Genomic DNA, 22,216 nt, shown 5'->3' on the forward strand with positions numbered 1-22,216 from the left:
ATCTAATTTCTACAAAACACTTCCCATAACTCCAGCAGCCAGTTACGTCCTACATTGTTCTTATAACAAACACTCTGTTTAGCCTTAAAAACAAATTATAATAGCAGCATTTTTTTATAAAAAACAACAACCCAACAATTATTGCAAGTGCAGTAATAAACTGGCTAAATCGTCTAAAACCTATTCTCTCTCTATATATGAAATATATAATTTTAATATAATATATATAATTACAGCAGCTTGCAGAGTAATAGTAAAGCTGTAGTCCTATAAACATTTAAAATGTAGTGAGTCCAATTGAATTCAATGGGGTTTACTTTTGTGTAGACATGCACTGTAAAAAAATCTAGATGATATACTAAAATTATGCTATGCAGTATCATAACATGCTTACATTTTGGCTCCGTCAAGACAATATAATAAACCATGGAAATGAGCCCACAAAGCCTTTGGGCTCACAAATTCCCCCCTCCAGAAGAGCAGCTACAGAGAGCAGTTGCAAGCTTTCACTGTGTTTTTTTTAAAATTAAATGTGACCACTTGAAGCCATCAGACTACATCTAATTTTAAACATGTCTTATTTGAAACAAGTCAGCTTTAAACCACAAATTATGAATTAGGCGTGTTTTAAACAAACCTTAGGTGAGATTAACCACAGTTTAGTGTTTGGATGGAACCCTAAACTGTGGTTGATTGAAAGTTTTTGATCTCTTCACTGCTGTGCCAGAAGTAGAGGGGAAGAAAGAGGGAGAGAACATGGAAGTTCAAGGCTCACTCCCATCACAAAACACCATCGTAGTGTTAAATGTAGCTCTTGACTAGACAAAGCCAAAAGAAAAGCCGTTACTTGGCCTCCAGTCCTCTGCTACATATCTTTATAGGACACCCAGTAAATTTTATGTGACACCTCATAAATGCAATAAATATACAAACAAATTAAAGAAATTCTTGTAATAGCTGATGTTACATAAATTACAATTTGTGCCACGCAACCTAAAAACACATTTTACAGAGGACGTGTTAACCTGTACAGCATATTTAAAAGCACTCTAAAAAGGAGGTCAGTTTTGACCTCTGGGCCACAAAGTACTGCATTAACAGCTCTGTAGAAAGAAAAATGATAAGGTATGAAGTGAGTGCTCAGAAGCTACAACCTTATCAGTAAGAGTTTGATTCAAGCCTGTAAGACAAATTGCTCAGCAAGGCAAGTCACCTTCCTGCTGTGATGAGGATATAGCTGAATTTTCAATGCAATAGACTATCTCTCCCATCACGTCTCTCAACCTGATACCCTCAGATTCAGCATAGAGCTTACATTTTCTAAGCATCCTGTTCTTATTCGGAATACATCTTGTCAAAGGGACCAAGTAATACGTCCACGATAATTATCTCTCCCCAGCCCCCCCACCCTATCTGACAATTTATCTTCAAAACACAAGCACTCAGGAGTATGACCACTAACAAGAAAGAAACTACACAGCAGCCTAGCTCACACAGATCATCAAGGTTGTTCGTACTCCTGAGTTAAAGAAACCAGATTTCTGAAAGCAATGTGGTGAATAAAATCATTTTCACATTCTGTCCCCAAATCAGCCCAATCAAACTTGCCTGTGATTCTTAACATACTTACTTGACTATTGATGGACTGCTTCAATAGATCTTCCACAAAGGACCAGTTAGAGTCTATTGGTTTCTGAATGAAAAACCATATTGAATGATAAATATCTGGTTTTGGCAAGCAAATACTAAGTGAGCTATGCATAGCAAGCTAAGTGATATTTACCTTCTTTTAATTATTGCTACAAATGGGCATGTAGAACACTCATTTTTCTCCACTAAGTTTGATTAATAGGCAAAACATTTATTGTCTTCACAGAGAACAAATATATTTTACGGTAGTATGGATAGGCCAGAAAAAGTACTCATTACACATAGCAAAATTACCTGTTTTTCTTAGAAGTACACTGCAGTTTTTTACTCTTAATTTTTAAAATCCAGAATACATGCCTACTGCACTACCTCTGAAGTATCAAGAGCAGGGCTGGATTTAGGTTTGATGAGGCCCTAAGCTACTGAAGGTAATGGGGTCCTTTATATGTCCAGCTGTCCTTGTCAACAACAAATTGTCACTTTTTATGTTGAATATATGCTAAATGGTAATTTATGGACCTAATAGGTACCTAAAGCCATTTGCACATAACAAATATGTAGGTTTTATTTTATTTGTTTTTTATCTTATATTTTGGAACTGTACATCCAGTTTTTTCCCCTTTAAATTTTTTAGGGGCCCCCAAGAGAGTGGGGCCCTAAGCTATGGCTTGTTTAGCTTATACGTAAATCTGGCACTGACAAGAGCAGCTGAAACTTGTTAATGTGCATCGTAGCTATCAAATCTATCTTTCTACAACACCACAACCAACATACGAAATTTGGTTCCATTAGTTAGTTCTAGCCATCCTTAAGCACAAGTAATTTCATGGGAGTGGGTAACATTGTTACAAGACTTCCCCTGTTTAATGTATATAGTGATACCTCGGTTTAAGAACAGCCCAGTTTAAGAACTATTCGGTTTACAAACTCCGCAAAACCGGAAGTAGTGTCCCGGTTTGTGAACTTTACCTCAGTCTAAGAATGGAATCAGAACGGTTGAAGGGCACAGGCGACGGGAGGCCTCATTAGGGAAAGGGCACCTCGGTTTAAGAATAATTTTGGTTTAAGAACGGACTTCTGGAACGGATTAAGTTCGTAAACCAAGGTACCACTGTAATAAGATGTAATGGTCTACAAAGAGTGAAGAAAAGTTTTCCTGCACCTGAATGAAGGACAATGAAGCAGTTCACAAGTTCTTTATTAAACAATTCTGAGCCAATAGACCAAAGACATATTGAAAATTGTCAACAGTTTGCCATATCCCACTTTCAGCTTGCTCATTTTGATAAAAGAAGCCTTGCCTTTTGAAACAAACAAAAAAAGTATGCAAGCAATTCCAGAACACCCCACTCTCACTCTCACACTACATACAGCATTGAAGTCTAAGAAAAAGATTTATACTATTATTTGTGCAAAACAGCACATGTATGGTCTGGAGCCAGGGGCTTGGAAGATCATTTTGTATTCTTCTGTCATGTTTAGTAAAAGAATCATAACTTGGACTACAACTTTTAAGTATATGGGTAGTATTTCTTTTTAACAATGTCAGGAGAAAACTAGTTTCTTCTTCTGGCTCACCTGTTGAGCTGCTAAGCTGCTCAGCTGGAAACCACTCTTTGCATATCTTACAAAGTAGTCATTTTAGACAATTCAAAGGCAAGAATGTTTAGCTTGAAGTCATTCTGACTCTATTTCAATAGCCCAGAGCAGCGTTAAAATTGACCCCTGCAATGTTCAAAAGTGGTAATATTACTATTCTATTTGGTTTTAAACATTTATGAATGTAGCCTTTAAGGATACGATAATGTGGACTATTTTGTAGCTGAGGAAAGATACATATGATCTATATGTTCTCTTCTTTAAGTTTTAAAAAAGGCTTCATACTTTCTTATTGACAGAGAAACTTTCCTATTTAAATTCCATCTCTTCCAGCTTGCCACTAGTACCATCCTGCATATCTTCTCACAGAGCTACAGGAATCTAATTTATAAAACCTTACACTCCACCTTCCTAAAAAAAAATAAAAGAAAACCCACCTTGAACCAACCAGCTGTTTTCTATGAAAGTATCTCAGATTTCAAAATGTGCCCACCTGGCCCCAAAAGGTTGGTTTTCAGTCAAGGTCTAGGGTTAGGAGACAGAAGTTGGAGAGCTGGGAACTTTTTTCAGAATAATCAGTAAACAGCCCAAATTTCATTGGCAGCAGCTCAGTGATTGATTTATTTTTCTAAGCTGAAAGTTGGCCCAGTCTCCTCAGTTCAATGATATGTTTATCACATGCCAGGCACACCCTCATGTTAGAATAGGCGTAGGAGATAAGTTACAGCTTCAAGAGAAGGCATGGAGGTAAAGAAAAAAACAAACATTTTTAATTCAAACCTGTGTAGATTGGAAATACTGTGGGACTATTTTATCAGTTCCATATTAGACTTAGTATTTGTAAGGATCCTGAGCACTAAATAATGTCATGAGAGACTGGGTAAAAAAACCAAACTTGTAGGTAGGTGGGGATTGGGAGAGAGGAATCCTGATTCTTCCTTTTTTTTTTTTTACCCTATCACAAAAGAGAGTATCTTTTTAAGGTATAAACTCACTATGCAAACATTATCAGCATGTGTGCCAAAAATCTATGTATGGCACAAGGCCTAAGTAAACATTTAAAAATCTATGAGAGGATTTAGGAAGCAGTAAAAACAAACCAACCTTTTCATCTACATTCCCATTGCGGTCAACATGGTGAAGTAATGCCAAGTGAGTTATAAGCCACCAACAAAAAGTCAGGGAGTCCTTGCATGGAATTGGTTTGAAGGCGGACACTGCTTCTGTATCCCTCTTTTTTTCAAATACATCCTTTAGAATGTTATTCAAACAGCTCCAAAAAGACTGCAATGAAAAGAAAGCCACTCAGCTTTTTTTAAAAAAGAAGTTCAATTTTATAATGTAGTGCTCACACATACCAGTCACCCTGTCCATCTCTTGTAATAATTTTTCTGTTGCTGCTTTCCTTTACCAGCTTGTAGACAACCGTGGGTAGATCACTTGCTGCGCTTCTCAAAGTGATCCTTTTAAACCAGGCATGGGGAACCACTGCCCCAGGATCCTGATTAGACCTGGCACAAGTACCAATTTGCCCTGTAAGGCAGTTTGGCCCAAACCATGCCCACCTGCCCCACATTCTGCCTCTAAAGGAACACAGACCCCTTTACAGATTATTAGAGAACGGAACCAAGTGTAAAAGAATGCTTACAGTACATAAAATAGTTTGGGACATTTGTTCATCCATCTATGAATATCTGAATGTTTCAAATGCAATTGTTTTCATAGAATATTACCCATGCTAGTCATGCAACGAGTCTTACCTCTGTAAGGGATCCTTTATTTCTGTGATTGAGCAGATGAATAAGCAAAATCCACAATTCTTTTACACATGTGCAAGGGTAGTGGTGACTAGTTAGAGCTTCAGAGGGCCTTACCTGCGATGAACAAACAACTTCCTCAGAGCAAATAGTGGAATTTAACATATGAACACTTGCCCTTGCCACGGCAACCAATCACCCACCCAATTACCGCAGCAGCAGCAGCCAATCCAAAGCAGCCCTTGCCGCAGCCACCAATCACCCACCAAATCACCACTGACAAGCTCGTGGGTGCAACCAATCACCTGTCACCCCTATGAACTATCCGTGTATAAGAAGACCCCCGTTTTTTAACATTATTTTAGAGTAAAAAAACCTCATCTTATACATGGAAAAGTATGGTAACTCTAAATGTGAAAGGATTAAATAAGCCAGAAAGTGGAACATACTTTGAATATTGAGGGTTGTTGTTAAAGAGGAAGTTAATATTTTTAAAAGGGCCTGTGATAAAAGTTGTGTTTTCCCCTGCCACCTAGTAGGGTTGTTGTTGTTGTTGTTGTTGTTGTTGTTTAAAAAAAGATAAAATACTTATCTATTTCTTCCTTAAAACTCCCTAACAGATGAGAATTGGCAGCTGGGTTATAAACGGTTCATATCTCAATTCACCAACAGCAGTGGGATGCATTTATGCCTCTAACTGGACACAAGCCATATCCCACAAATAGCTGTTACTTTTTGTGAAAGGATTCATGAAGAGCTTTTTCACCTTACTAATACACTGAGGCTGCAAATCAAAACATACATGCTAGAAAGGAAACTCTACAGAGCATAACGCACCTTCAGAGCAAAGTGTGCTAATTTTAGATTTAAGAAGCGCTATACAAATTACCTAGAGCTCTCACATTTCCAGTGCAAACTCTGTGCTGAACAAACAGCACTGCCCTAATGAAACACATGATAGAACAAAATCACTACTTCTGTTCTGAAACAATGTACTATTTCATGAGTTGTTAGTCTGCCATCTTTAATCAAGTGGGTTTTACCTTGATCCACCAGCAGGTGGTATTGTAGCCACATACAGCAACTAGATACCACTCCCATTTATTTTCAGAATTAAATAAAAAAAAAGTTTCACTATTTTGCATTATATTTAGCTATATATTGCTTGCTGTTACATGCCACGCTAGACTGGCCTTTACACAATTGCAAGGGTGTCTTTTCTATTGGTTAACGTTTTCATCACCCAAGTTATTAATAAGCTTTTTGCTGTCTGGAACTTGTGAAGGTAGCAGATTGGCAAAGGAAACTCAGTGCATATTAAAAGTCTTCCAAACAAAGCTTTCTTCGGATACAGTACTTAGAAATATGTTCTCATAGAAGGATAAGATTGCTAAAATACAAAGTAAAATAACGACTAAATAACAACAAACTGTGTTAACAAAGGAGTGATCTTAATGGTAACATTATTTCCACTTTCTCAATTGTTATTTGGGGATGGAATGCTTAGAAATATATAAAAATAATGATACCACTAATACTTAAGAATTTAAACTGCATTGGCATACAAATATGGCAGAAAATAAAATCTGATGAAGGGCAGTAGAAAAGTGTTTTAAAATACTTAAAAATATATATGTTTACATACAATCTGAATTAGAAGCCACGGAAAGCTAAATTCTGTGATTTCAAACAGTTTCTTCAATTTTGCTGTTTTTACAACTTTGTATAACTTACAGCAGTTTTTGCTACTTATAGTCTTTAATACAGTGCTTATTTCAACTCAGGGCAAAAATACATCTCAAAATTATTTCCTCATTCAGCTGGCAAGTAGAGGTGAATAAACAGTTCCTAACCAAGAGTCTTTAAATGATATAGTCCTTTAATACAAGCTAAAATATAAGGATTTGATGAAAAGCTAAATTCAGATAGGAAACTCCTTTTACTGTCTAGCTTTAAAGAGCCAGCTATGCAACACTCGTACAACATTACAAAATAAGATGATCATTATACCTTTGTATACCTGTTAGCTGCCAAACTTATCAGATCATAGAAGAGGTTTCCACAATGTTCTTCAAACAAACTGATATTGGTTAAATTTTCACCTGTTAAATTTGAGAATCTGTGAGCATACACTGTTTGCCCTAGAAAATAAAAAAGGAAATGAAGGAAGTTTATGCTTTGATATTGACCTTATGAATACAGACATAGACATGCATACATACTTTCACTTTATTTAAGCAAAGAAAAGCAAGTCATCTTTTTTTATGTTCTTTTAAAGAAAATGTTAAGGGGGGGGGATTACCCCAAATTTGTCCTTAGTTTTCTGACATTGTGTTTTGCAGCAGGTAAAGGAAATTTTACAGCGTATGTTTAATTCAGCCAAAATCATAATGTTTCTCCATGCTGCTCTGACAACATACAGTGGTACCTCGTGTTACGGACAGGATCCATACCGGAGGCCAGTCCATAACATGAAATGTCTGCCACTAGAAGCGCTGCGTCTGCGCAGGCTGCACAGCGCGATTTGGCGCTTCTGCCCATGCGGCGAAACCCGGAAGTAACCCGTTCCAGTACTTCAGGGTTGCCGCAGGACGTAACGTGAAAAGACGCAACATGAAGTGGACGCAACACGAGGTATGACTGTATCAGCTTTTACCCCATTTGACCAGGGGTGAGTGTTAATAAAGCAGTTTTATACATTGTTGCAATGGCATGGAAGCAATTCAAGGAATAAAAGCCATGATATGTACTGAAGTACCGTATTTTTCACCCTATAGGACACACTTTTCCCCCTCCAAAAATGAAGGGGAAATGTGCGTGCGTCCTATGGGGCAAATGCAGGCTTTCGCTGAAGCCTGGAGAGCGAGAGGGGTCGGTGCGCACAGACCCCTCTCGCTCTCCAGGCTTCAGGAAGCTCTCCACAAGCCGTGGGAGCCGGCGGGAAGTCGCGCCGGTCTCCCAAGGCTTCCAGAGAGCTGCCTGCATCCCGAAGCCCAGGGGAGCTCTCCACAAACCTGGTGAGACCGGCGCGACTTCCCGCCAGGCTCCCCAGGCTTGCAGATAGCAGCCTGTTCTGGGGGCTGGGGTCGGGGGAAGCTCGGGCTTCCCCCGCCCCAGCCCCGCGCCTGGGGGAAAAATAATTCCCCCCCTTTATTCCCCCCCCAAAAAAAACTAGGTGCGCCCTATGGGGCGAAAAATACGGTACTTTGTTTGCAGTTTATTCACAAACAGAATTGAGAAATTCTACACAGTCGATGGGAAATTTCTCCAGTTTGAGGTAGAAATACCTTCCTAGGTTAGAGCAGTTACAAACATAGGAAACTGCTTTATATTGAGCCATGTCATTGGTCAGTCTAGTTCAGCATTATCTACAACGAACATGTGAGGCATTCCAGGATGTCTCTTCCAACTCCTTTTGGGCTTGCCAGATAGTGAACCAAAGGCTTTCTGCATGCAAATAGGATGCTATACCACTAAGCTGTGGTCCTTCCACAAATTACAGACACCACGGAATGTATTTATCTTTTCCCACCCCAACCCACTGCACAATATTTCAGAGGGCAGGACCTTCCACAGGCAGGGAAATGCACTCTTTCAGCTGTAAATGGGGAGAAAATGTAGAGGCTCCCATTATAAAATGACCTGCATTTTGTACTGGAAGGGTACCAGCACACTGGAATGGAAGCCTTTAGCTTGCTGAGCATTGCTTTTGGATTTGCCTTACAACCTGCTGGTTTCTTCTCCACTTCAACTCACTCCCAACACAACGGGAGGATGTCCAAGGGACAATAAGCAAGGGCTTACTGAATATCCTGTCAATTTGCACAGGGGCCTGCTGGCTTGGCCATGTGTGTACACATGGTTGCCAGCCTTTCAAATGAATTTAAGAACACTAAAGACTAACTTTTGTTTTCAAGTAATAGATTTGGTTTAGGGTTGTACTGAAAGACTAACACATGTGTGCAAATTAAGTGAGGGGTTCTTAGCCAAAAGATGAGATTACGAACACCCACATGCAGAAATAGATCAGAAATTCCACTGAAATCAATAGGACAAATAATATGCTTTAATTGGTTTAAAATAAGTTGTGGATAGATATATTGTCATTTAAATTGATGTAAAAATGGAGTTTTGCTGTGAAGAGATAAATTGACTTTTTAAATGATTTTTTTAATTTAAAAAATGTGCTGATTTACTTTCCAGACTACTATTTTCCCAATAATTTGCACATGTGCTTTTTGAACCAAAGAGTTTAACATCTCCCATAGAACCCAACACACAAATAATGCAAAAGAACAATCTGAATTGCAAAGGCAAAACCTACTTGGCATCTTTTCACCAAGAAAATGAAGAATTTCCAACAATGACCAGTGGATGTCTAGATGAAGATGCATCAGGTGCCATGATGGGGAAAATAACTGTAATTAAAAGAAAACATTGCAAAAAAATATTCCCGATAACCCCAGGTTCACAGGCTCTTTCTTTCAGATGAGTGCATGATTAGCATGAAGGTCTGAAGAATATTTTAAAAAGACTTTGGTTGAACAAGCTTAAGAACATTCCTATGAATGGGAACCCTTCATTACCAGGACTATCAGGCTAACTATGCAAAGGTTTGAAAAGCAACCTCCATGTGTGTGTTTGTGGGTATACCCCTGCCCCTCCCACCCCTGGTTTTAAATGTCGCATGTTCAGGCAAAAGGCAAAATGACTTTTCATTTTCTGGAAGTGGGGTTGCAATTTTTATAATGGGGCATGAAGTGTAACTTATTATCAAAATGTTAACACAAGACTGGATCTAACTAAGTTCTACTTAGAGTGGACTTTTAAAATATTCTACCAAAAACGTATGTGACTGAAAGCAATGATGGGCAGCTCAATCATTTTGCTGCCATATTAGCATTATCACAAGAAATATAGCCACCATGCAAATATCACCGTGGCACTACTAAACAATATTGGAATTATCTGTCCCACTAGGTGATGTAACTCAGGTGCATGTCTTAGGTTAGTGCTAATATAGTGCCATAAGCTATAACACTGCCCTGGTGGGATACACAAAATGTCCCTTTCTTGGCAATATGATAAGAGAGAACTTGCAAGAATAACTGGCCAGCAAGTTTATAATGCCTCTTTTCTAAATTATAATATGTGCCTACTAGAAATGTCTATATGCGCCAACAACAACAAAAAGTAGAGTCAAAACCTTTGCTTGTGGTGGAACAGTCAATCCTCCAAGAACACAACTAGAGAGTTCATGCAGGTGTCCAACGTGCAATGTCAAAGAATGGAGTTCCTCAACAAGTAATGAAGGGAATTGTGCTTCCTGCTTTTCAAATGGATGAAGCAACTCATCTTCTGCTTCGTGTGGCACCAGATATCTGAATGAAGATGTTAACATGTAATATCATGCAGCACCAACTATGCAAACAAAAATTAAACAGGAACCATGTCTGACAACCTACCTGAAGATGAACATTTTCACATACTGCAGGAACTGAATGCACTGCTGCCTGATGTTTTGGGCTTCCCAGTGAAGTTCTGCAGCCTGACCTGAAACCAAGGCAGAAATTAGGAATGTGTGCTTTCAGGTATGCTGCACTGACATAACCCATTTCCCCCAAACTGGAGGGGAAACAGAGTGCAAGTTGATTATAAAAAATACAAATGAACAAACAGGAATAAATAATTTCTATCACGTCATATGGACACTCAATTTAAATAAAATTAAAGCGTTATAGACAACAACATTATCGTATAAGGGGAAATAACCAGCGGCCACATGGCAACTGTTTGAAACCTTTCTGCAAAGAAGCTGTTTACATGCAGCAGCTTACTACACACATCATGCCTTTAAAAAATACCCAAGAGATCTACTGTGACATGGAAAACACTACTAGGATGGTTATGTTACTACATACTGACAGCTCACTATTTAAAGTGGCACTGATGTATACACAATGTCAGAACTGTACCTTAATGAAAGAAATTCCATACAAAAGATGGAAACAGAAGAACCTCAAAAAGCTAAAATAGAATCGGAGGAAACAAGTTGTAGTTCATCTGATGCTTCAGCTTTGCTGGTCCTGATCCAACAGCTTAAATGCATGAGTAGGGATTGATCCTCCCTCAGTTATTTTTGCCCTGATGGATGTGCATGGGAAACTGTAGACAAAAATCTTCCTGTGTATAGAGCAATAAATCTGTCTCATGCTTGCTCTTTATTTATTTAAAACATGTTTATCTTGCCCTTCATCATAAACAATCCCAGGACAGGGTACATCCATCTGCACATGAATGCTTCAAAGAGCTTTGGGATTTGGCATGCACCTTTCAAAACATTTTTAAAGACCATGTTTTATGGATGCCAACTCAACATGTGCAATGTATTAGCCAACTGACGGTGTTCTTTACTTATCCATTATGCCAAAGGATGGCTACACTTTTGTGTCCAAGCATTTGTCATCACTTTAATCAAGTGATCCACTACCCATGGGTGAGGACAAGGACAAAGCCAATTGTGACCCCCCCTGCCCCCGTTGAGTTACTATGGCTGTTGCAATAACAAACTTTTTCTTTTAAAGGTTAGCAATTTTTAATAGGGCTCACTTATGAGAAATATCAAGTCAGTGCATCGAAATTGTGTATAGTTCATAAGTTTTGAATACTGGAGGAAGGGAAAGGGGAAGGTTCCATTTAAAACAAACAAACAAACAAAATATTTATTGCTAAAGATATATAGCAAGGCACAAGCAACCTAGAAGCATTTAAAAAAACTTACCAAAGTCAGATAAACTTGGTGGAATGAGGTTTTCCAATTTGTGTATTTGTTGCCTATCAACAAAGAAAGCACATACAAACAACAAAATTTTGAAATCTAAAATCAGGTTCTTTCATCAAAATCAACCAATAGCTTCTTCATTCTTGGGGGTAAATCGACTAACAGTTGAAACAAAAGGTACATAAAAAACTGAAAAAAAATCAAGCCAATTTGCATGCTCTGCCTGATCCCTTGATCACCTCCTACAGATAATGATGATTCCACATAAGAGAGTTTGTTAGTGCTTATTCCTGGTTTAACTAACAGAGAGTATGGGAATACCAGAACTATGTTAATGTATGGCAGGCTGAAACACAACAAGGGAAATAAACAAGAGATTTGAAGAAACTACAAGGGAAGTCTATATTTGTCTTGGCTTAAGATAGAGATGGGGGGTGGTTTTTTTGTTTTTGCTTTTGTCTCAGGGCCTCATTTCCTCATGGGCAATTTCCAGAGGGCTGCTTGCAAGTGATTGCTGGGACAATGGATGTGGTTCTTGGCTTTGTACAATAAACTACATTCCAACCAGGCAAAAGTGTGTGTGTGTGTGTGTGTGTGTGTGTGTGTGTGTGATGGTCACTTGCTGGATCATCACCTTGTCATAGTGAGTGGGCTTGCACGTTCCTATGACCCTTGTGAGTGAAGCCGTTGGGAGTCTTGTATTTCCAGCAGGGTCACCCAAGATGGTAAGGTCAAAGGGGAGGAGCTAGACAAAGAATGATCCAAGAAGTCCTCAATGGCAGAACCGGCAGAAGATAGTAAGTGGTATGTTACAACGGCTGTGAAGACAGATGAAGGCTGCAGCAGATATGAATCTACTGGTCACCTACTGAAAGGCACATTTGGCAAACCCTCACTGTGATCAACCCCGGCCTGGAAACCTATGTCCTTACTGTGGAAGGACCTGTGGATCCAGAATTGTCCTCCACAGTCACTTATGGACTCACTGTTAAGACCGTGTTCATGGAAGACAAGCTTACTCAGTTATGAGTGATTGCCAAAGAATAAGTAGTGTGTGTGTAAAACACATCTATATAATCTCCCAACCCAGGCAAGAAAGAGGTAGTATTACAGTTCAATGACACATTCTAGCTACCTCAGGAGGGTGTAGAGCAAGGCTGGTGAGAGGTGTGGCCCAGAGAGAGGGACAGCCATACAGAGAGGATTTGATGGTCCCAGTAAGCCCCTGAGGTTCCCCACCATGAGCTTAAGATAAGTGCTAAAGCATCAGAAAAATGCAATTCCAACTCTAGATGTGGCATTGGCTATATATGCTTTCTGATCTTAAGTATGGCTCTGTATCTTCAACAGAAAATTTTGCTAAAGTTATTTAGCATTTGGCACTGATTGGCACATTGTCCGGGGGCTATTAAATTTACTTGCTACAAAAGGAGACAACATACTCAACAAAAGGTTAAGCAACTTTTTATAACCAGGCTGTGGTATAGCCTGAATCCCCGGCTTTGCTAAAAAAAATAATTGACAGCCACAGCTAATCATACAGAACAGGAGTAAGGTGCCTTTTACAGGAAATGCCAGTTAATAAGCAGGCAGATCCGTTCTGCACTGGATGCAATTTTCAAATGTCAAACTATTCTGAAGTGTAGCCTCATCTAACAGTAATACAGATGCTAAATAGATAGCTATGGTCAAGGCTAGAACTAGAGGAAAATATTATATTCAAGTTTGGGGCAAATGCAATTTGTGAAATGAACCCCATACACAAGAACCAATAAACCCACAGGCCCCATGACTACCAAGAGAGAAGTAGCAATGTTTCAAAAACTGGCAGGCATCAAAGTAAACCCCATGATCTCATCCTGTAATTAGTATGGGCCACATAATGTAGCTGCAACCAGCCACAAGCAGGGATCAGTAAACTGTTCCCAAACACATGTTAATATAACATGAATGCAGGGTAGGGTTGGAAAAATGACAAGTGAAGGCAGGAGGAAGGGGTGCTTTTCTATCACAGTGACCATAGATTCTCTCATTTTTTTAAAAAAAAAAACCCTCCCTCTTCAAGCCTATTTTTCTCTCAGCCAGGCTTGTTTCCAGAACTTTCCTGAGGAGAAAATATATTTAAAATGGTTTGGTGAGGGGAGAGAATAAATTTGCAAGGTAGATGGTGGTGCCCTTCATTTGTTTTGGACGACACTTTCGATCTAGCCCAGCAGCATGGCCAAGAGTAAGGAATTATGGAAGTTGTAGTCCACAACATCTAGAGGGCATTTCTATTCCTGGAGTAGCAGAATGGTTAAGTAGCATCAGTCTACTTCTCAGTTCTCCCCTGCATATCACCCCCTTTTGCATCATATGATGTGGCAATGCCCAATAATATGATGTTTATATCCACCCTCCACTGGAAATGGATACAGGGCAGGGTACAGTGAAGCTCAATTTAAAACACAAAACAATAAACAAACAACAGAGTAAATATAAAAACATAAATGCAACCTATAAAACCGCAGGGTGGCTACATTAGCCTGAAGCTGAAAAGCTAATAACCTGCCAAATGGCTGAAAGAATTAAAAGCAAATAAGCTGGCATCAAAATGGAAAAAAGAGTCAGCAACAGGCATACCTCAGAGCGGGGTGGTCTAACATGTGGCCCTTGAGGCCTTTTGGGGCGGCCCTCAGCAACATTTGATGCCCCCTCACCCTGGTAGCCTTTGAGCTGCTTTCCCAATGTCCGGAGCCTTGCTTTGGGACGTTGGGAAGACAATGCAAGGGCTGGCAGTGGTATCAAATTTTGGACTTGCTCCCTCAAGCAAAGCCAAAGGCAGTGTGTGACCCTCTGGTTCCGTGTGGAAGTACTCTTGCTGCCCACTTGGTATGAAAAGTTGGGCCGCCTTGCCTCACAGGGTGGGCTGTTTCCTAATTAGGGCCCTATCACAGAGAAGGCCCATGCCACCAGCTAATGTACAGCTGTTGGACGTCAGATGCTAGGAAGGGCCTCCCCCAAAGATCTTAAAGCCATAGAAACATAGGAAGCTGCCTTATATCAAATCAGACTATTATTCCATCTAGCTTAGCCTTGTCCACTCTAACTGGCAGTGGCTCTCCAGGACCTCAGACCAGGACCTTTCCCACCCCAACTGGAGATGCCAGGGATTGAAGTTGGGGCCTTCTGCATGAAGAGCTGGTGATGCTCTGTCTGAATGCAGTGCCCTGGTTGGTGGTGCTGTTGCCAAGTGACATGGTTCTGCCCTTGCCTGGACTGTGAACCATGCAATGACTGGTGGGGATGTTACATTGTTAAGTCACTCTGTGCTGTGGGCATTGCTGCAATGCATGTTTTCACTCTGACTGGACTAGCACTATGCTGATGTTGTGTTGCTGAGTTCACCTGGAAGCCTGGCTCTGAAGCATTGCAGCCATTTTGCACTGACAACAGCAACAAGCTTGTAAGTGTAATGCTAAGCACAATTACCAGAAAGTTCATTGAACTTAGTGTGACTTATGCATGTTTACTCAATAAGAACTTTTTAAAAAAGTGTTTGTGTGACACAAGCAACAGCATGGCCATTTCCCAAGGTTCAGCAACAATGTACCACAATAATAAAGTAATGTTTTATGTTCGAAAGACCCTAACAAAGCCCTCAGATCCACTCTCTCCAAAAGTGCTGTATATTTAGAGGACAATAATTTGGCTCAGTATACATGCTATGGAGATAAATATACTAAAAAAACCATACCTAAATAATCCAAAGAGAAGTGTACAAGACTCAACTAAAGCAGTTTCGGTAACCCATTGGAAACCAAATAACTCTATGATGTCTTCTTCATAGTCATTTGGAAAAGGATCCAGCCCCAGCAAAACCCTGAAAAACATAGGCAGCATTATTCACAGGTTCTTAAAATGCTATTTATTTTATTAGATTTCTTACCTGCCCTTTATCATACAGTCCACACAAAGGTTAAAACTAAAAATATAACAAATATATAAAAAATAAGTTATAACCATAAGACAAGAAAAATGTAAAAACAATTTTAAAATGTTCCCTATATAAAATAATACAAAGCAATTTCATATATAAACACAGTTCTAGTACAGATGCAGACTGGGATAAAGATATCCACTTAAGAGGCTTGCAGAAAGGCGAAACTTTCCAGTAGCCATAGAACAGACAACAGAGATGGTGCCTGCCTAATATACAACAGGCAGGAATTCCAAAGGACTGTTGCCACCACACTAAAGACCCGATTCCTGCAGAGCAGTGATCAATTGGGTATATAAGGGGTGAGACTGTATTTTAGGCCTGCTGGTCCCAAACTGCATAGGGCTTTGTATACCCTTTTGACAAGCAGCTTGAACTTAACTTGCTAATTGGCAGCTAGTGCAATTCATACAGCAGCAGTGTAACAGGGAGCAGTTGAACCACCACATTTTGCATCAGAGGCAGCTGCCAAACAAACATAAAGGGCAGCCCCACATAGAATGTATTGCAGTAATCCAATCTGGAGGTTACAAGTACATGAATGACTGGTTATCCCGATCTTGAAATGGCTGAAGCTGGCAAAATGCTCTGGAGTAGAAGTGAATGAAAAAGCTCAACTTGAATGGCTACTCGAGGATGCGACTGGTGCAAAGAAGTGAGCCTCCTTCCGTGATTATATTGTTCTACTCCTGCTCAGGCAGCTTTGCAGCACATCTTTCACTACTTGCACTCTAGCTGTCATCTACCCGTTTCACTGCCCTTAATTCCCTGGTCTAACAAAGTGCAGAACAGACCCCACAGTATCAAAGAAGGCACATAGGGGGATACCATTATTACTGAAATTCAGGTGGCATTCCCCATGTTCCTCCACACCCAGAAAGCTCCTCCCAAGGATGTCCTACATATATCCAACTTGTGAATTAGTATCATTTTGTCATGGGATCACGACCTTTTATCCACTATCTATACCACTGACACTTGCTGACCCACACACATATGCACACTCCTGTGTTGGCACCAATATAATTCAACAAAGCAGGTTCTGCTTTGAAGTCAGCTTCATATCCTGGTTAACCGCAAGCCCTGGCTCTGGCTGATGCTGATGAAAGCCTTGGTGAAATCATAGCACAGAATGGAAGAAAGGTGAGCCAGAATGGAGAAGGAGCACAAAACCCTACAACTTGCCCTAGCTCCTTAATCTTGGCTGATATAAGGAACACTAGCTGCTCTAAAGTATTGCTAACATGATGTTGCTGTTACAGATTTCTCCCCTGTGTTAAGACCCTGCACTAGTAATGTATCCATGCACCATTTGCATAGGACACCTAGAACTCCCAATCACTTCTCAATACCAGTACTGCAGTTCTGTTGTGTCACTGGCACTGCATCAGCATCTGAATTTATTACCACTGCAACAAAAAGCCGAAACGAAACTGTTTTTTTCCCCAGCATCAAGCTATGCTACGTCAGTAACGTATGAATGAGCTCCCATACCCTCTATTCAAACAAAAGTCGAAGACACTAATGGGATCATTGTGGCACACAACAGCTGTTAGAAGAAACTAATTAAACATTCTAAACTCTCAGTCCTGAACACACTCACACACAGGGGATTTTAATACTACTCAAAGTAATTATGCCACTGAAACATTCTTAGTAAAGTCAAGCCTGCCCAATAGTATTTTCAAGACAAAAGCCCAAGGGTGACATTTTTAAGTTTTACATACCTCTTAAGAGACCCACTTGCTAAATAAGAATCAGCAGAAAAGCTTTTCCCTCCGTTTGTGGTGTCTGATGCACAGGAGAAACTGAGGAGTCTGGCGCATTGTCTCTCCACTTCCATAGCCATCTCTAAGCTCTCAGTGAGTGATGAAGGCGCCGAGGGAGCACTGAAATCTTCATCCATTGTTCACACTTCTCTCTGAAGTAACATAGTACATGTTTTGTGTCTGTTCTGTTTTCTAAATGTGAAACTGTCACAATTACATTTGGGCTACAGAACTAGAACATGAAGCCAAGCTAGAAACATTGTTTGCAAATAAATGTCCACTGATATCCCAAATAGCAGTAAGTTTTCAACCTGGGGAGCATCCCAATGTTTATAAGGAAACAAAACTTATGAAATGTTTCCTCATTAATTCCTAATGGGACACTGAGCATGTGAAGAATTTATAAGGCTTAAAAGGATAACTTATATTCTGTGGAAGACCTTCTGTTGGTGCCCCACCATCTGTGGTGAGACCAATGAGATCCAGAGAGAGGGCCTTCTTCGTGGTGGTGCCCCAGAAAGCTGAGTGTGGGTTTTTTGTATTTAACAAATTTATATACTCCCTTTCAAAATTAAAATGCTTCCCACAGCAATTTATATAAAATACAATACAGTGGTGCCTCGTAAGATGAAAATAATCCGTTCCGCGAGTCTCTTCGTCTAGCGTTTTTTTCGTCTTGCAAAGCAACCCTATTAGCGGCTTAGCGGCTTAGCGCTATTAGCGGCTTAGCGGATTAGTGGCTATTAAAGGCTTAGCAGCTAAAAGGCTATTAGCGGCTTAGCGGCTTAGAAAAAGGGGGGGGGAGCGGGAAAAAATCGGAACACTCGCAAGACGATTTTGTCTTGCAAAGCAAGCCCATAGGGAAATTCGTCTTGCAAAGCAGCTCAAAAACGGAAAACCCTTTCGTCTAGCGGGTTTTCCATCTTGCGAGGCATTCGTCTTGCGGGGCACCACTGTAAATAACATTTAAAAGCATCTTAAGAAAAGGTTCTCTATTAATAAAACTAGCAATTCTAGCATAATATAGCCACCAAGACCAGACTACACAATTAGAGCCCCAGCCACAATTGTGGAATCATCTCTCCAGAGGTCTGCTGGATAACGGCTTTGTCTTTTCATCCCCAGGAAAAACCCTTTATTTTCCTAAGCCTTTTAGATATAATTTAAGATTAAAATTATATTAAGATTAAAATCTTAAACATGGAGTGTATTTGTATCTTTCCAAATTTTTCTTGTTCGCGGCAATCACATATACATACTAATTGTAAGCTACAAGGCCCTCTATAATTTGTTTATCTGGTTAAGGCAGCAGCCTCACCTGGAAGTAAGTCATATTGAATACAGTTGTGTGTAGTTCTTTTACAGCGCAATCCTAGGCATGTCTACCTAAACCTGGGTTCAATCCTAGGCACGTGTACAAATAAAGAGTACAGCCAAAATAAACAAAAGGAACATGTCTCAATTTAAGATTAGCTGAAACAAGAATGGGTGGCTCTTCTTCACACAGTGCATAATTAAATTACGGAATTTGTCAATACAGTACAAGACATAGTAATGGCTGTCAACTTGGATGGCTAAAAAAGGGAACTAGATAACTTCAAGGAGATTAAGTCTGTAAGTGGCTACTAGTTATGATTATTATAAATTACTCCCAGTATTAGAAGCAGTATGTCCCTGAATACTAGCTGCTGGGAAACACAAAAAGGAGAGTGACATTGTGTTTACATATTGTTCAGGCACTTCTCATAGACATTTGGTCAGCCACTGTGGAAACCATTTACAGATAGGTAGCCGTGTTGGTCTGCCATAGTCAAAATTAAAAAAAAAATCCTTCCAGTAGCACCTTAAAGACCAACTAAGTTAGTTCTTGGTATGAGCTTTCGTGTGCATGCACACTTCTTCAGATACCAGATACTTCAGGTATCTGAAGAAGTGTGCATGCACACGAAAGCTCATACCAAGAACTAACTTAGTTGGTCTTTAAGGTGCTACTGGAAGGAATTTTTTTTATTTTGACTGTGGAAACCATGCTTGACTTAATTGGCTTCTGGTCTGATCCAGCCAGGTTCGTCTTATGAAGTCTGATAAGTAATGTAAAGCGCATTTAGAAATGTTATTTTCTTCTTTCCTCCAGTGTCTTTTGTATGTGTACAATTGGAAAATATCAATTTATCATAAGAAAATCAAGCTACAAGTAAAATCTCTTTGGCACAATTGTGATTAACATTATCATGCAAGTGGGTATGTTAACTACAAAGCAAGGATAATAAATAAACCATCTGTTTATAATTTATTTTCTAATATTTACTTATTGTTGGCAAATCAGTAATTTCAAAACAAAGACTGGGAAATTGTGTATTGTGTACAGTCAAGTGCCCAGCACTGTAATGAACAAGCAGACACCTAATAAACTTAGCAAATCATTTCATCTCTAATAGTGGTGCTATGGCAGATTTTTATATCAGTTGAGTGCGGGTAATTTCAAGAGGGTGTTTGAAATGATAGAGTGCATGATGTGACAAATACAGGCTCACATTGTTACAGTAAACACTGTCGCAGTAGATTCTGATTCCATGTTCACAGTTATGCACAAACTTAAAATTCCCACTTCGTTCATAATCATGCACTCGGTATGTGGGACACCTTGCTCTCCTCTCACCTCTAACCACCTGATTACAAAAGAGAGACTAACAGATATTAGCAGATAAACTAATCCACATCAATTGATTTTGAATGTGTGCCTTCAGCAACATAACATATTAAAGGAGCTTGTACACTGCATTCATGGTGGCTGCAGAGAGATTAGGTGGGTGTAAAAGGCATTTGTAAAATAGAATCAAGAAGACCCAAGCCCCTAAGCATGTGCTGCCTGTATTCCCCTCATTGGTGACTAAGAAATACTCAGAACAGCCTATTTCAGAGGTAGATAATTTCAACAAGGTTAACTTCCAAGCACAGTATATGTGCATTGCATTGCGGCCTGATGATGCTAATGTATACCCTTCTTTGTAGGGTATTGCCCCTTGTGTATGTGATCTCAGACCTGAGCCCTGAGATCAGTGGAGGGTCCCTTTTCCACCATCAGGAAGGGCTCACTGTGCCGTGCCATGAGATAGGGCCTTCTCCATAGCGGCACCCCAAAAGTGAAATCCCCTCCTTTAGTGGCACAGGAAGCCTCTACTGTACTCAGCAAGATTAAAGGCACTGAGGTATGGATTTTTCTATGTCTGCTGCTATATTCAGTACCAGTATTCATTCGGTACACGTTTCGGTGTTCATTGTGTTTCACTCATCGTAAACCACTCTGGGATCCTTTTGAATTCAGGAGATTAATGAATAAAAATGAATGAATGCTTAGAAGATGCGGCTTAGCCCCACAGAAATGTGCAGAGCCCCAAGGGCCGCACTTCCTTCTGAGAGAAAAATGGTGGGACCCGAGGCACAAAGCTGGCAGAGCAATGGGCATGAATGAATATTACAGTGGCACCTCGGGTTAAGAACTTAATTCGTTCCGGAGCTCCGTTCTTAACCTGAAACTGTTCTTAACCTGAAGCACCACTTTAGCTAATGGGGCCTCCCGCTGCCACTGTGCTGCCAGAGCACGATTTCTGTTCTCATCCTGAAGCAAAGTTCTTAACCCAAGGTAATATTTCTGGGTTAGCAGAGTCTGTAACCTGAATGGTATGTAACCCGAGGTACCACTGTACTTTTGTGCTGTTTCTACCCACAAATCCCCTTCTGCCCTCCATCCGGGCAAGAGGGAGGTCAAAGTCATTCCAGTCACGCAGAAACACCTGAGAGTGCAAAGCAGGCCTAGCGGGGGGGGGGGGGAGTCCCAAGAGAAATCTGGAAGGCTGCATTTGGGTCCGGGGTCCTGAGGTTCCCAGCCCTGGTGGTGTATAAATCTGCAGCATTTATCTGGGATGGGAGAGGAAGGCTTCCAGATTCAGGGTTAAAGTTTAGAACTACTGTACATGAAAAAGGCTACGTCCCATTGGGCGCCATGGCACTTACTTTTTTACCCAGTCAAACACGCTCTGCCTGCAGCACCCAGAGACTCGCCGTCCCCCCCCCCCCGTGAAACCCCGCTTGAGAGTGGGAAGGTCAGATGGGGGGGAGGCAACTGCCGCCCCCCGCAGCGCCTCCTTGCACACTCACCTGCCGCCGCCTCCCGCGCTTCCCACGTCAATCACCCCCTCCGTCCCGCCCGCCGCTTCCTTTCGCAGAACAGCCGCCAACTCTCCCCCGAAACTCCCGCGCGCCGCCAGAGCCGCGTAACAGCGCCTGCTCCGGAGGTGGCAACCGCTGACGCAGCGCGTTCCGATTGGCCGGAGAGCCTCCTCGCTGAAGGCCCGGCCCCTTTTGCTTTCTCACCCGGAGGCCCCGAGAGGATCTTCTTCCGCTTTCACATTAACGGCGCTCTCCTTAAGTGCTGCTCCTGGAAGCGGGCAGGGCTGCGTTTTATTTTCCTTCCCCAAGCCTGCAGGGTTTGTTTGCCTGGAGCAAACTCTTGCTCGTGGGGCTTTCCTCCTCTTCTTGCTGCTGCTGCTGCTATTACTTAGTGGGTTTAAGGTTTTAACAGCCTTGCAGTCTCGCATTGTGTTCCTGCGTGCTTATAAATGGCAAAAAGAGCAATTCCTCACTTACTCAAAATGCGTCCTAGAAGTCGCAGTAATTTCAC

The 22,216-nt window shown here is 40.7% G+C and overlaps 2 protein-coding genes across 3 annotated transcripts in view; one reads left to right on the forward strand and one right to left on the reverse strand.

Moving 5' to 3' along the window:
- The window catches only part of MMS22L (MMS22 like, DNA repair protein), a 77,326-nt gene extending 55,550 nt beyond the window's left edge, over positions 1-21,776 (reverse strand). The window contains exons 1-11 of one of the 2 annotated variants that reach the window (XM_081186540.1): positions 21,694-21,776; positions 17,494-17,687; positions 15,524-15,649; positions 11,788-11,840; positions 10,472-10,559; positions 10,213-10,387; positions 9,331-9,424; positions 7,017-7,147; positions 5,010-5,123; positions 4,354-4,533; positions 1,631-1,693 (exon numbers count right to left, since the gene is read on the reverse strand). In XM_081186540.1, the coding sequence (XP_081042666.1) occupies positions 1,631-1,693; positions 4,354-4,533; positions 5,010-5,123; positions 7,017-7,147; positions 9,331-9,424; positions 10,213-10,387; positions 10,472-10,559; positions 11,788-11,840; positions 15,524-15,649; positions 17,494-17,672 (1,203 nt within the window). In that variant the 5' untranslated portion in view covers positions 17,673-17,687; positions 21,694-21,776. Of the gene's footprint in view, positions 1-1,630; positions 1,694-4,353; positions 4,534-5,009; positions 5,124-7,016; positions 7,148-9,330; positions 9,425-10,212; positions 10,388-10,471; positions 10,560-11,787; positions 11,841-15,523; positions 15,650-17,493; positions 17,688-21,549; positions 21,593-21,693 lie in introns of those variants that run through there. The other variant, XM_081186541.1, reaches the window with a different exon arrangement.
- Positions 15,140-22,216, forward strand: part of LOC308583029 (uncharacterized protein) — a 287,479-nt gene continuing 280,402 nt past the window's right edge. Inside the window, exon 1 of the mRNA XM_081186682.1 lies at positions 15,140-15,232. The gene's annotated coding sequence lies outside the window, so the exon portion shown is untranslated. The remainder of the gene's footprint in view (positions 15,233-22,216) is intronic.

This window comes from Podarcis bocagei, assembly GCF_964188305.1.
Source record: "Podarcis bocagei genome assembly, chromosome: 3".
Classification (NCBI taxonomy): domain Eukaryota; kingdom Metazoa; phylum Chordata; class Lepidosauria; order Squamata; family Lacertidae; genus Podarcis; species Podarcis bocagei.